Here is a 13522-nt window from a genome sequence, read left to right on the forward strand (position 1 = left end):
TCTAAAATAACCAATCAAGGAACAGTTACGGAAAAATAAAAACAGAATACTAAAAAATGTTTAAATAACCCAAAAGGAGACAGAAAAGGCGAGGTAGATGAAAAAAAAGGTGTAACAAACAGGAAGAAATAAGACGGTAGAACTAAATCCCACATGTCGACATTTGTATTTAATGAGATTGGTCTAAGTAAACCAGTTGAAAGACAGATTGTTACAACTCAACTATGTATTGTGTACAAGAAACTCACTTCAAATATAATGACATCAGAAGTTTAAAAATAAGGACAGGAAAAGACACACTGCCTAATTACTAATTAGAAGAAAGCTGGACTTTCTATATTAAAATCTTTGCTTGAAAGCATAGAAAATTAATAGACACAAGAAGTGATTAAGAAGACATGAGAATCTTAAATGGGTGTGCTAATAACTGAGCTTCAAACTACATAAAAGCAACAACTGCCAGGATGGAAAGGGGAAATGGACAAATTCATAATTATAATTAGAGAATCCAATATGCCTCTCTCATTGACCTATGCAACTAAGAGAGGGAAAATGAGCAAGGGTACAGAAGCTTGAATGTCGCCACAAACCAACAGAATCCGATGGACATTTATGGAACTCCCTCCCAACAGTACAATACACATTCTTTTCACATGCACATGGATATAGCATATTCTTTGTCACAAGAAAACTTTAGCAACTACCAAATAAATCATACAAAATACATTCTTTGGCATCAATGGATTAAACTAGAAGTAAGTAACAAAGACAGTGAGTGTCTCCACAAACATTCAGAAATTTAACCCCGAACTGTTAACTAATAAACGAGTCAAGGAGGTCTCAAATGGATATTATGAAACATATGGACCTGTATACTAGGGAAAATATAACATATCAAAATGGTGGGGTACATTTATGGCAGTGCTTATAGGGGTATTTATAGCATTAAATGCTTGTGTTTTGAAAAAAAAAATTCAACTCTATAATTTAAGCTTTTACCATAAGAAACTAGAAAAAGAAGAAAAAATAATTCAAAGTAAGCAGAAGGAAGGAAATAATAAAGATATGAAGAGAAAGCCATTCCATTAAAAGCAGACCAATAGAGATCTATAAGAGGAAAAAATATTTTTGAAAGATGAATAAAATGGATAAATCTCTAGCAGAACTGTTGAAAGAGAAAAGAGAAAAATTACCAATGTGAGGAGTGAAAGCTGGAGTTATCACTACAGACCCCACGGACATCAGTAGCATAATAATGGCAATCTCCAAACAACTCTACACGCATACATTTTCCAACATAGATAAAACAGATCGATTCCTTGAAAACCGCTAACGACTAAAACTCACTCAAGATGAAACAGACAACTGGAACAGACCTGAAAGTAGTCATGGAATTGAATCCAGTCTGAGACGGTTTTGCTGGTGAATTCTCCCAAAGAAATAACACCGTATTTACACAATCTCTTTTAGAAAATAGAAGAGGAAATTCTTCCCAAAATTATATGAGGCCAACATGGCCCCGATATCCAAACTAGACAAAGAAAATGCAAAAAAAAAAAAAAAAAGATAACTACAGATAGCATCATCACAGACATATTTGCAAAAATCCTCAACAAAACATTAGTAAATAATCCAGGAATATATGAAAGAATGATACGTCGACACTGACGGATTTACCCCAGGATGCAAGACTGATTCAGTGCAGCTGATCCTGGGGCAACACAGGTTTGAACTGTGCAGGTGCACTTATATGCACATTTTTCCCCCCAATAAATCAGTACAGTCTTGTAAATGTATTTTCTCTTCATTATGGCTTCCTTAATAATATTACGCTTTCCCTGGCTTACTTTATTATAAGAATACGGCATTTAATACATATAACACACAAAGTATGTGTTGACGTTGCCAAAGGCTTCCAGTCAACAGTAAGCCATTAGTAGTTAAGTTTTGGGGGAGTCAGAAGTCACACATGGATTTTCAACTGTGCAAAGGTCAGTGCCTCTAACCCCCCTGGTTGTTCACGGGTCAGCTGTGTTTGGAAATCAGTCAATGTCATCTACCATTTTAACAGTTGAAAGAAGAAAGATCACACCAGATGCTTTTTCTGCATCAATTGATAGAAACAGAATAACTCGTATTATGATTATATCATGAATCAGTGTGGTAATTTGTATCACGGTAGCATCCACAATGAAATTCTTAGCAAACTACGAATAAAAGCGAACTTCTTCATCCTAATAACGAGTATCTCTATCCAGAACACCTAGCATAATTATTGGTGAAAGACTGATCCCCGCCTTCCCCCCGCAAGACTGGGAACAAGATAAGGATATCCAATCGCACCACTTCTGTTCCACAATTTCAATCATACTGGAAGTCGTAGCCAGTGCAATAATGTACGGAAGGAAGGAAGAAGCATACGGGTTAGAAAGCAAGAGAGAAGACTATTCACAAACACGTGCTTGATTGGCACGAGTGTTTATAGAAGCTCTGTTTGTAAATGACCGAATCTGTCCACTACATGTGGACAAAGAAATGGCGGCCCCATCCACCTGGTGGAATGCTACAGAATAGTAACAACATGTGGCAACCCGAGTGAATCGCAGAGGCTTTATGCTGAGTGAAAAAAAAAAGCCAATGTCAAAAGGAAAAGGCAAAACTAGAGATCATGGTAGGCAGGGCTTGGGGGTGGGGGGAGGGTGTGACTATAAGGAAATAGCAAGAGGGAGTTTTGGGGGGATGGAACTATTCTTTATCCTGATTTGGGTGATGGTTGTACAAATCCGTGTGTGTATTTAAAAAAATATTTTTAATGCTTTAAATTATTTTTGAGAGAGGAGAGAGAGAGAGAGAGACAATGCAAACAGAGGGCAGAGAGAGAGAGGGAAACACAGAACTAGAAGCAGGCTCCAGCCTCTGAGCTGTCAACACAGAGCCCGAACCAAGGCTCGAAGTCGTGAACTGCGAGATCATGACCTGAGCCGAAGTCGGACACTTAACTGACTGAGCCACCCAGGCGCCCCTCCACGCATGTATTAAAACTCATGTAACATCAATTTTTCTCTAAAAGTCAATTTTACTCTATGATAATTTCATGGTTTTTTTTAGGTTTATTTATTTATTTTGAGAGAGAGAGTGCGAGCAGGGGAGGGGCAGAGGAAGGGAGAGAGAGAATCCCAAGCGGGCTCTGCACTGACCGAGCAGAGCCTGACGCGGGGCTCAAACTCAGGAACCCTAAGATCATGACCTGAGCCAAACTCCAGAGTCGGACGCTTAATCGGCTGAGCCACGCAGGCGCCCTTCTATGATAATTTTAAAATAATACTGTTTTCTTTAAAGAACACAGGCCGTTTCCAGTGATTATCTCCCCTGATGGCATTTAACAGCAAAAAATGCTAGAAATCCAAAATGTAGTTCTTGTTTGTTCTGTTTCATTGCTATTGTCGCTGTCTTTTTTCTTTTTGGAAACAGATTCATTTTGGAACTCAGCTTCCTTCAACACGGAGACTTCATACCTTCATTTCCCTACGTTCCGCGGAGAGTTCAGTGCTGATGTGTCTTTCTTTTTTAAGACAACAGCTCCTTCTGGGGTGTTTGTAGAGAACCTGGGGATCACAGACTTCATCAGGCTAGAGCTACATGGTGAGTCGCCCCCCGGACGAAGCCACCAGGCGCTCAGGAGTTAACAGTGACCCCTTTGAGAACCTAACTCCTGCCACACTGCAGTGTGCTGTCACTTGTATTTCTTTCGTAAATACTAAGGTTCTATTATTTTACTTTGCTATTTTTAATAGAGAGGAAAACAGCGATTCAGCAAACACATACCCGTCTGTGGAGCAGCACTTAGCTGCCCTAACTGTGTGTGCGATCAGGATATTTAAAACCAAACTGGTCAGGTAACTCACTAAGTTGCAGAATCACTTCATTTAATTGACTGGTTACATCACTTATGCATGTACCTCAAAGCACAATTCCTTACTTCAAAGTTTCTTGTAGTGGGGTGCCTGAGTGGCTCAGTGGGTTAAGCATCTGACTTCAGCTCAGGTCACGATCTCACGGTTGGTGAGTTCAAGCCCTGCGTTGAGTCCCGAGTAGGGCCCCCGCGTCTGGCTCTGTGCTGACAGCTTGGAGCCTGGCTCCTGCTTCAGATCTCTGTGTCTCCCTCTCTCTGCCCCTCCCCTGCTTACTCTCTCTCTCTCTCTCTCTCTCTCAAAAATAAATGAGCATTAAAAATTTTTTTAACGTTATGTCGTGCTTTTAAAGTATATGAAGATTTAAAAAAATTTTCTTTTAACGTTTTTTTTATTTTTGAGACAGAGAGAGACAGAGCATGAACGGGGGAGGGGCAGAGAGAAAGGGAGACACAGAATCGGAAGCAGGCTCCGGGCTCTGAGCCATCAGCCCAGAGCCCGACGCGGGGCTCGAACTCATGGACCGCGAGATCGTGACCTGAGCCGAAGTCGGATGCTTAACCGACTGAGCCACCCAGGCGCCCCAAAGTATATGAAGATTTAAACCACCTTTAAATAAACCCACTTATACATCTGAAGCCAGCTAATACGTTAGTTTTCTTCCTCTAGGTGACTATCTCGACTCTTTAGGGATTTTAGAAAGATGGACAGTCTGAGCAGGAATGTGTTAAAATCGCTTTGTTTCTCTTCCTCCGGGATACAGATTTATTTTGCCCTCCGAGCCAGCTCAGCGTGACATCTGTGCGCACCAGTGTCACTGTCTTGTGCTTTCATAAGGGGCATGTCATGGCACTTGCCTCCTGTCTTGATAGACTGAACTTCCTCCCCCGTGACCCAACCGAGTGACGCTCCGTATCTGTATTTGCAGCTCCCTCGGAAGTGACCTTTTCCTTTGATGTGGGGAACGGACGTTGCGAGGTCACAGTGCGGTCGCCCACCCCCTTTAATGACAACCAGTGGCACCACGTGAGGGCCGAGAGGAACGTGAAGGAAGCGTCGCTTCAGGTGGACCAGCTCCCCAGCGAGACCCAGGCTGCACCTGCCGACGGGCACGCACGGTTGCAGCTCAACAGCCAGCTCTTTGTGGGTGAGTGCGGCCGGTTTCTAGCTGAGCGGTGCGGACCCAGAGAAAGTCCTAACTGGACAGGCGGTGACGGGAGCCAGCGCAGACTTCTGTCCGCGCCTTGGGCGAGCGCCCATGTGGTAGCATCCCTTTCCCCAGATCGTTACTATCGTTCCCATAGACTGTTGTCATTGATTACGGCCTCCCTAGATTTCCCAGTCTCGAAACTCCGAGAGCAGAGACACCCTGTCCGCGGTGGACTCACTCCCAGGCTTGCGCGCAATCGCACCGGTGATTCGCATTTGTTTTTGTTACTTCTTGTCAATAGGACTTACGAATCCGTTAGCAATTTTCATCCGAGTCTCCCGCTCCCCGTCTCAGGGAAGTTGGAGAACCTGCCTTGCGATTGTGGCAGGGTTCGCCAAGTGTCCCCTCACACGCAGGACCACGCCAGCCTCGGCTCCTCAGCACCGCCCTCCTGCAGCTCAGTCCTTGCAGACGCCGGGTTCAAAACCGGACTCTGGCTCCTTATCCTGGGTGCCCATTCTTTAAAGATCAACGGCTCTGGGGAGTGGGAATCTTCCCCTTTCATTTGCTTGCTTATTTTTTATAATTTTTTCTCTTGCCCACGGGGAAAGTTAAGTTTTGCTACGTGGCTTTTCAGACAACTCTGTTCTAATTTGGAAAACGAGCAGATTACCGAAGTAGCTCTTACTTGGTCATTTTTCACATATTTTAAAAGTAAATAAGGATGCGGTCTAATTAAACACTGATCTAAATCACAAATTAGCACTCAGTGTGCTTTGCCAGGGGATACCTACGGCATCTGGAGGCTGGTGCTGTGTGGGGAGTTCGTGAATGTGTGTGTGTGTGTGTGTGTGTGTGCGCGCGTTCAACCCATGGCCCCGTAAACGTCTGCTTCCAGCACAGTTGTCACCGGGTAGGCTTCACATCAAGCCATGACGCTGCATCAAATGAAATAATTTTATCTTCTGATTTGTAATGCTGAAGATCGACTCATGGAATTTCTAGGAACAGAGTTTGCATGAACGTCTACCTAGGAGTAACATTTCCACTGAGATGTTTCTAGAGCTTGAGAAGCTAGCGGAACATTCTGATCTGGCGTATGTACCCCAGGCCCACCGAATCAGAGTCCCTGAGAATGAACCCCACCTCGGTTTTTAGCATGCATTCTAGGTGACTTCTGGGCACCCAGTTGTGAGAATAGGCTCCCATGAGACGTGATAGAAGTACAGAGAGTTACAGTGTTCAGTTAATGTTACTCCCCTGACCTGAGAGCTGGATTTCATGGATTTGTCATTGATGGCACTTCTAAGAAGGGTTGGTATTACATATATAATTTATTATATAACATATGTATAACAAATATATAACAAAAGTGTATATATAACAAACGCATATACAAATTTTAATGTATATTATATATGTTCCATATATACAACAAAACTCTTGTATATTTTACATGTACATATATATACATACATGCATAATTGTATATTTTAATATACACATTTGTAATATATGTCATATTGCAAAGATTTTCAACTATGTAACTTTATTGTGCACCTCATAGTTTATATGCTTAAACATTAAAAAGGATAAGTGGTCTTCTGTTTTTTATGAAGGAAGCAATGTGAAAATGTACAAATCTTTCTAAATCAAACTCGAAGAAGTATTTTTAAAATTTTTTAATGTTTATTTTTTTTTTGCGAGACAGAGCGACGGAGGACAAGTCGGGGAGGGGCAGAGAGAGAGGGAGACACAGAATCTGAAGCAGGCTCCAGGCTCCAAGCTGTCAGCACAGAGCCCGATGGGGGCTCGAACTCACAAACCCTGAGATCATGATCTGAGCCGAAGTCAGACACTCAGCCAACTGAGCGACCCTGGAACCCCAAAGAAGTATTTTTTAGAATAAATATTTACCAAGGCCGACTTCAAAAATATTTTTGTCGGGGCGCCTGGGTGGCTCAGTCGGTTAAGCATCCGACTTCAGCTCAGGTCACGATCTCGCGGTCCGTGAGTTCGAGCCCCGCGTCGGGCTCTGGGCTGATGGCTCAGAGCCTGGAGCCTGCTTCCGATTCTGTGTCTCCCTCTCTCTCTGCCCCTCCCCCGTTCATGCTCTGTCTCTCTCTGTCTCAAAAATAAATAAACGTTAAAAAAAAAAATTAAAAAAAATATTTTTGTCAATGGCTTTAATCAGTGTCGTTAGATGATTCTGAATATTTGATCACAGCCTCTGTTTTCAAAATTGTATTTGTTCATAAAACTTTGGACGGGTCACTTTTTTGACATTATCTGTATGGCCTCCGTTGGACGTGAAGACGAAATCCCGCAAAGACACGCAAGGACACATTTGCATTTACAGTGTTTCCCTTGCAGGCGGGACGGCCACCAGACAGAGAGGCTTCCTGGGGTGCATTCGGTCGCTGCGGCTGAACGGGCTGGCCCTGGACCTGGAAGAAAGAGCGACAATGACGCCAGGCGTGGAGCCAGGGTGCCCGGGACACTGCAGCAGCTACGGACACCTGTGTCGCAACGGAGGGAGATGCAGAGAGAGACACAGGGGCATCGCTTGTGACTGCACCTTCTCTGCCTACGACGGGCCATTCTGCGAAAATGGTGAGTGTGACCCACGTGCGGGACCAGGACCGGAGAGGACGGCGCATCATTTTCCCGTTCCCTTTGTGTTTCTGCCATCTGACCCTGTAAAGAAGGGATGAGGCAATTCTCTGTGATTAGCTTAAATAGACTTGTTTCGGTCCCGAATTTCTGTGTTTAACTTGGAAAGAGGCATGATTCTATTCTTGAGAAGCTCGTGACTACTTCTGTTAGATCCGGAATCATCAACACGGAGAACCACGGTAGCCAAAGCTATGGAAGTCTTGAGGGGAATTTTGCAGGCAATATGAAAATACTGAGTTCTGCGTTATGGGAATGTGGGTGGGGATGTTATCTTTCTATCCATACTTGATTATTTTCTTTAATCTTAAATATGCTTAGATGTTTAAAACAATGAGCAAAGCATGCCATTATTTTCTCTCTTGAGATGTTTAAGAGTTAGAGATATTGTCGGGGCGCCTGGGTGGCTCAGTCGGTTGAGCATCCGACTTCAGCTCAGGTCATGATCTTGCGGTTGACAAGTTCGAGCCCTGCGTCGGGCTCTGTGCTGATGGCTCAGAGCCTGGAGCCTGCCTCAGATTCTGTGTCTCCCTCTCTCTCTGCCCCTCCCCCGCTCATGCTCTGTCTCTCTCTGTCTCAAAAATAAATAAACATTAAAAAAAAATTTAAGAGTTAGAGATATTGTGTAACTATCCATTAAGAAGAGCCTTGTTCTTGTTCTTCTTATGTTATTGGTAACATAACGAAAACGAGTGTCATTCCAGAGATTTCTGCATATTTTGGAAGCGGTTCGTCTGTTATCTACAACTTTCAAGAACATCATAATCACACCTTTGGTAAGAACGCCAGCTCCTTGGCGGCTTTATTTCATGAGGATCTGACGCTGACCGGAGAAATGGCCACACTGAGTTTCCGGACCACAGGGGCCCCCAGCTTACTTCTCTACGTGAGCTCCTTCTACGAAGAGTACCTATCAGTTATCCTCGCCCCCAATGGTGAGTGTCAGACTCTACGAACAAGAAGACTGACTTAGGATATCAGGACCACATGGGGTGGGGGATGGGGGCTTTTCCAGCGTTAAACCACAAAAAAGAAACACAATTGCAAGGCTTATAGATTCTCATTCTCTTAGGGGTAGTTTATTTTTCATGATAACCTCCATGTTTATCACTAGAGTTAACATTTCAATGGTTCCATTCAAGATGCCATTCTCCCGTGGAAGTTTGGTCATTTAATGTATTCCCCGTGCAGATGTGTGCCTTGCTCTTCTCGGGGTCTTTCCTACCAGACATGAATAATCTAAATTAGTTTTGCAATTCACTTTGAAACAAGATATCTCATTCTGTACATGGAGAATGTTTCCTCCTCCTTCTAAGCGAAGAAGTATATTAAACCATATAAAATCTAATCTTGAGCAGCATGGGCTGAGTAGGATTGTTCTTTACCCATCAGTGGTTGAGCCTTTCAGGTCATCTCTACGTACCAAGAAAAGTGGGAGGAGAGCTACCCCACCCATGGCCACCAGGGTTTTCCAAGACTTTTCCAGTTGGAGAGCAAAGCCAAGTTGGAACCTTGCCTCACAGAGAAGCAGGGCAGAAACTTGACCTTCTGGAGCATCTATGACAGACAGGAGTCAGTGGTGCATTTGTGGATAACTTGAGATTTAGATACTGTAGCAAATCATTTCTCTTTTCTCTGTTTCTTGATTATGGCAGAAACATTAGGGAGAAAATTCTGGTTATGCAAAAAAAAAATCCTTATGCAAATGTCAGCAATACATTAAAATGCATTAAAGTAAGTCACCTTAAAAGAAGTTATGCTTATAGAAACTGAATGTTAATGCAATATTGCTTGAGGTTTTACCATTTAATAGTATGAATACCACATGAATAATTGACTTAGAGCCTCGCTTGGAGTTTTCATAGGCTTAACTTAGACTTATTCCTTTCGTTAAGGAAAATGGCAGAACTTGGAAAAAGACCATTTGGTCTTGACTTTTAAAATAGCGTTTACTAATGTTACACTGCGTGTTAACTAACTAGAATTTAAATAAAAACTTAAAAAATAATAAAATAAAATAAAATAAAATAAAATAAAATAAAATAAAATAGCGTTTAATTGGATTCTCAGGGTGCCTAAGTGGCTCAGTCTGACTTCAGCTCGCAGTCTGAGTTCGGGCCCCACGTCGGGTTCTGTGCTGACAGCTCAGAGCCTGGAGCCTGCTTCGGATTCTGTCCCCCTCTCTTTCTCTCTGCCCCTCCCCAGCTTGCGCTCTGTCTCTCTGTCTCTCTCTCAAAAAGAAATAAACCTGCAAAAAAATTTTTTTAAATAAAATAGTGTAGTTGGATTCTGAATTCAGCCCTGGAATAGCACACATACAATCAGTCTTCCGGGAAAAATCCTTGGTGTACTAAGCGAATGCCCACTGGATTCAAATTGTATTAAATAAATAAAAATAAAATATGCTCTAGAACCTGCGTCGACAGGTTTTTTAAGATTCTAGTTTAGTTAAAAATGTCATTTTTCTCTTCTTTAGGAAGTTTGCAGATCAGGTATAAGCTGGACAGAAGCCAGGCACCTGACGTTTTTAACTTTGGTTTTAAAAACCTTGCCGATGGGCAGTTTCACCAAGTGAAGATTCACAGGGAAGCGGCCATAGTCTCTGTAGAGGTAAGGGGGTGGATTCGGCAACGGCAACAGTCCCCAAACTTGTGACGCTCAGAATGTGTGACTTCAAGCAAACCTTTGACAGTAAATCCTAATGAAAGAGATACACATTCAACATGGTCTTTCCGGAAGTCTTGGGGACAGAAAATGTAGTTAGAGTGTTTGGTTTAGCAATTTTTGTGTCTGTTCAGCAAGAGGCTGACGGAGTTATTGTTAATATTTGACCATTTCGAATGAATGCTAAGCTGTCCTTGTCGGTAGGGGAATGTTGTCTGGTTTACAGCGACTGCTGGAGATATTCCGATGGGAACTTGTTCCCATCTGACTACAAAAAAAGCAAGTGCCATAGAAATGTAAACACAAGGGGAAAAGCGAGGTTTTGCTTAAAGTGGGAATACATTTTTAAAAACATCGGTATTTAAATGATTCATTGGCACTGGGCTTTGAATAGCCTTTTTGTATTGAATCTGTACGAATAATACCTTTTCCAGCTCGTTACTAATTTCTATTCGAAATAAGTAAAAGCTTTAAGGTTTGCAATAGCTTGTTGCGTCTCTTTGTGGATTATACCAATTATAGATCCTTAAACCACGAAGAAAAACAGGGAAAAGAATAAGGAATGGGGTGGTGTGAAATCTGAGTTATTATAAAAATTGTTATGCAACAGCTTTCTCCTTTTAGCCTTTGTGATAGTTCGAACATATGGCTCATTTTTACCATTTTTCTTGGTGTCCCTGTGATTCCCTCTCTCTTACCATCAAAATTGCTTGCCATTTTGATGTTTGCTTCTGGTGGAACGTTTCATAGGTTAACCAGAATGCAAGGAGACAAGTTATCCTGTCATCGGGGACGGAATTCAATGCTGTCAAATCTCTTACGTTGGGCACAGTTTTAGGTAAGTGGCAGAAAATGCGTCCCCCCACAGCCCATGGGTCAGAAGCGTTAGGTCGCGAACACAGGAAGGGGTCGCGGCACTGAGTAAGGCTCCTTGTCATCTTGACGGCTTCCCAGTGAGGGATAATCAAGGTGGAAACTGTTCTCTTGTCCGAGTGCCCCTGCAGTCATGAGTGAGGGCTGTCTTCCAGGCACCAGGGTGATCCCTGAGAAGTCCTTACACTTAACCCTCTCCCTTGGCAATCAGGCAGGACAAAACTCGGCATTTTTCTAGCAAGTGAGGAAAGACAAAATCAAAGCAGATATCAAGGTCACAGATTCTCGATTAATCAGGAGTCAAATGCAGAAACCACTGAATGATAAGTATAGCTTGACATTCACGAGAAGAAGAGAAAAGGCTTAGTTTTCTTGTAGCAAGTGAGTACATGTCGGGCTGTATATCCTGGGCCTTGCTTTGAGATGTATTTAATGCTCCCAGCTGCTTCTTGGGACATCGTAGCCTAAAGATCCCACGCCCAGACGTCACAGCCTAAAGATCCCATGCCCACTCTTGATGGCTGTGAATTCATGAGAACGCCAGAGTAAAAGCATACTATCCTATTTAGGCATCAAATGATTTATGCCTTTATTTTTCCCTTTGTCGCCAAGAATTAAACCGAAAGAAGAGTAGGTTTTGGAAGGTATATCTTTTCTTTTCGATCATTTACGCATGAACTGTCCATATCATCTACATTTACAGTTACTTGGCAGAAAGCCTCTTGCGGAATATTTATTATTCCTGTTCTGATACGTGACACCCGCCTGGCTCCGTTGAGCCCTAGGTGATCAGTGGAATCTTTGCTAGGTTTCCAGCCATTTATACACGGATCCTTTGATCGTTTCGGCCGCTGCACGCATGGATAACATCGCAAACTGGAGGTTTAGAGAAGGCACGGGAATGGATGTTCAAAATATGTTGAGAAGCACAGTAACTGGGAAAACGATCATATTTTCCAAACAGATGATGGGTAGTAAAATTATGAGTTCTAATTTTTCAGAGGGAAGGCGAGGAATCCCAGGTGCTCTTGAAAATGGTAAAAAAAACCAAAAAAACAAAAAACCGTGTAATTTAGATGGTGCAGCATCACCGGACGCTCCAGGCCGGTCATGTGCAGTTACAGGTGGCTGATTACACCAGTGAAGGAGGGTCCGCGAGGTCTTTGCTGGGAGCGTCGGATAAAGAATAGCAGACCTCAGGCTGAAATGGTGGTCCTGATTTATAATCATGCCTTCAAGGTGGATAAAGAAAGGGCCTCCCTATGTGTTGGCAGAAAGGCAGCTGGTGCTGCAGGTGATTTCGTGTGGCTCACGGCTCCGGTCCCCGCGGCACAAGCAAAATCACCATCGAGCAGTTAACCCAGAAATAAAAATGAGGACAGTTGTTTCCCCTTGAGCATTGGGAGAGGTTTATGGCTATTGCAGCCCACTGGGGAGGGGACTCTCTCAGTCTCTAATGTGTGACTTTGGATGTGTTCTGGGCATTTCTGGACACCCGTGTTTTTGTGACATTAGTAGATGTTTTTCATTCTATTTTTTTCAAGTTTTTTTTAAATTTTTAATATTTATTTTTGAGAGAGAGAGACAGACAGACTGTGAGCAGGGAAGGGGCAGAGAGAAAGGGAGACAGAATCTGAAGTAGGCTCCAGGCTCTGAGCTGTCAGCACAGAGCCCAGCGCGGGGCTCGAACTCGCAAACTGTGAGATCGTGACCTGAGCCGAAGTCGGACGCTTAACCGACTGAGCCACCCAGGCGCCCCTCAAGTTTTTATTTAAAAAATTTTTTAATGTTGTTTTTATTTTTGAGAGGGAGAAGGAGAGAGACAGAGCATGAGCGGGGGAGGAGCAGAGAGAGAGGGAGGCACAGAATCCGCAGCAGGCTCCAGGCTCTGAGCTGTCAGCACAGAGCCCGACGCAGGGCTCGAACCCACAAACCGTGAGATCATGACCTGAGCCGAAGTTGGATGTTTAACCGACTCAGCCCCCCAGGCGCCCCTCAAATTTTTATTTAGATACCAATTGGTCAGCATACAGTGTAATATTAGTTTCAGGTGTAGGATTGGGTGATTCATCGCTTACATACAGTGCCCAGTAGGGTTTTTTGTTCTATTTTTAAAAGTGGCATAGTCTAGAAAACCACAAGAACTGGAAAAACAATCGAAAGAAATCAGCTCCTTCCCCGGCTTTTACCCATGACAATCACAGTATCCATTTAGATAGAGGAGGCTATGAGATTCCTACAAATTCAAAGC

At 43.1% G+C, this 13522-nt stretch overlaps 1 protein-coding gene across 1 annotated transcript in view; it reads left to right on the top strand.

The window, feature by feature from the left end:
• The window catches only part of LOC122205133 (contactin-associated protein-like 3), a 193266-nt gene that overhangs the window by 161250 nt on the left and 18494 nt on the right, over positions 1–13522 (top strand). The window contains exons 16-21 of the mRNA XM_042913253.1: positions 3472–3642; positions 4840–5058; positions 7435–7674; positions 8439–8669; positions 10211–10344; positions 11149–11236. Coding sequence (XP_042769187.1) covers positions 3472–3642; positions 4840–5058; positions 7435–7674; positions 8439–8669; positions 10211–10344; positions 11149–11236 — 1083 coding nt within the window. The remainder of the gene's footprint in view (positions 1–3471; positions 3643–4839; positions 5059–7434; positions 7675–8438; positions 8670–10210; positions 10345–11148; positions 11237–13522) is intronic.

Source organism: Panthera leo, chromosome D4 (genome assembly GCF_018350215.1).
Source record: "Panthera leo isolate Ple1 chromosome D4, P.leo_Ple1_pat1.1, whole genome shotgun sequence".
Taxonomy (NCBI): domain Eukaryota; kingdom Metazoa; phylum Chordata; class Mammalia; order Carnivora; family Felidae; genus Panthera; species Panthera leo.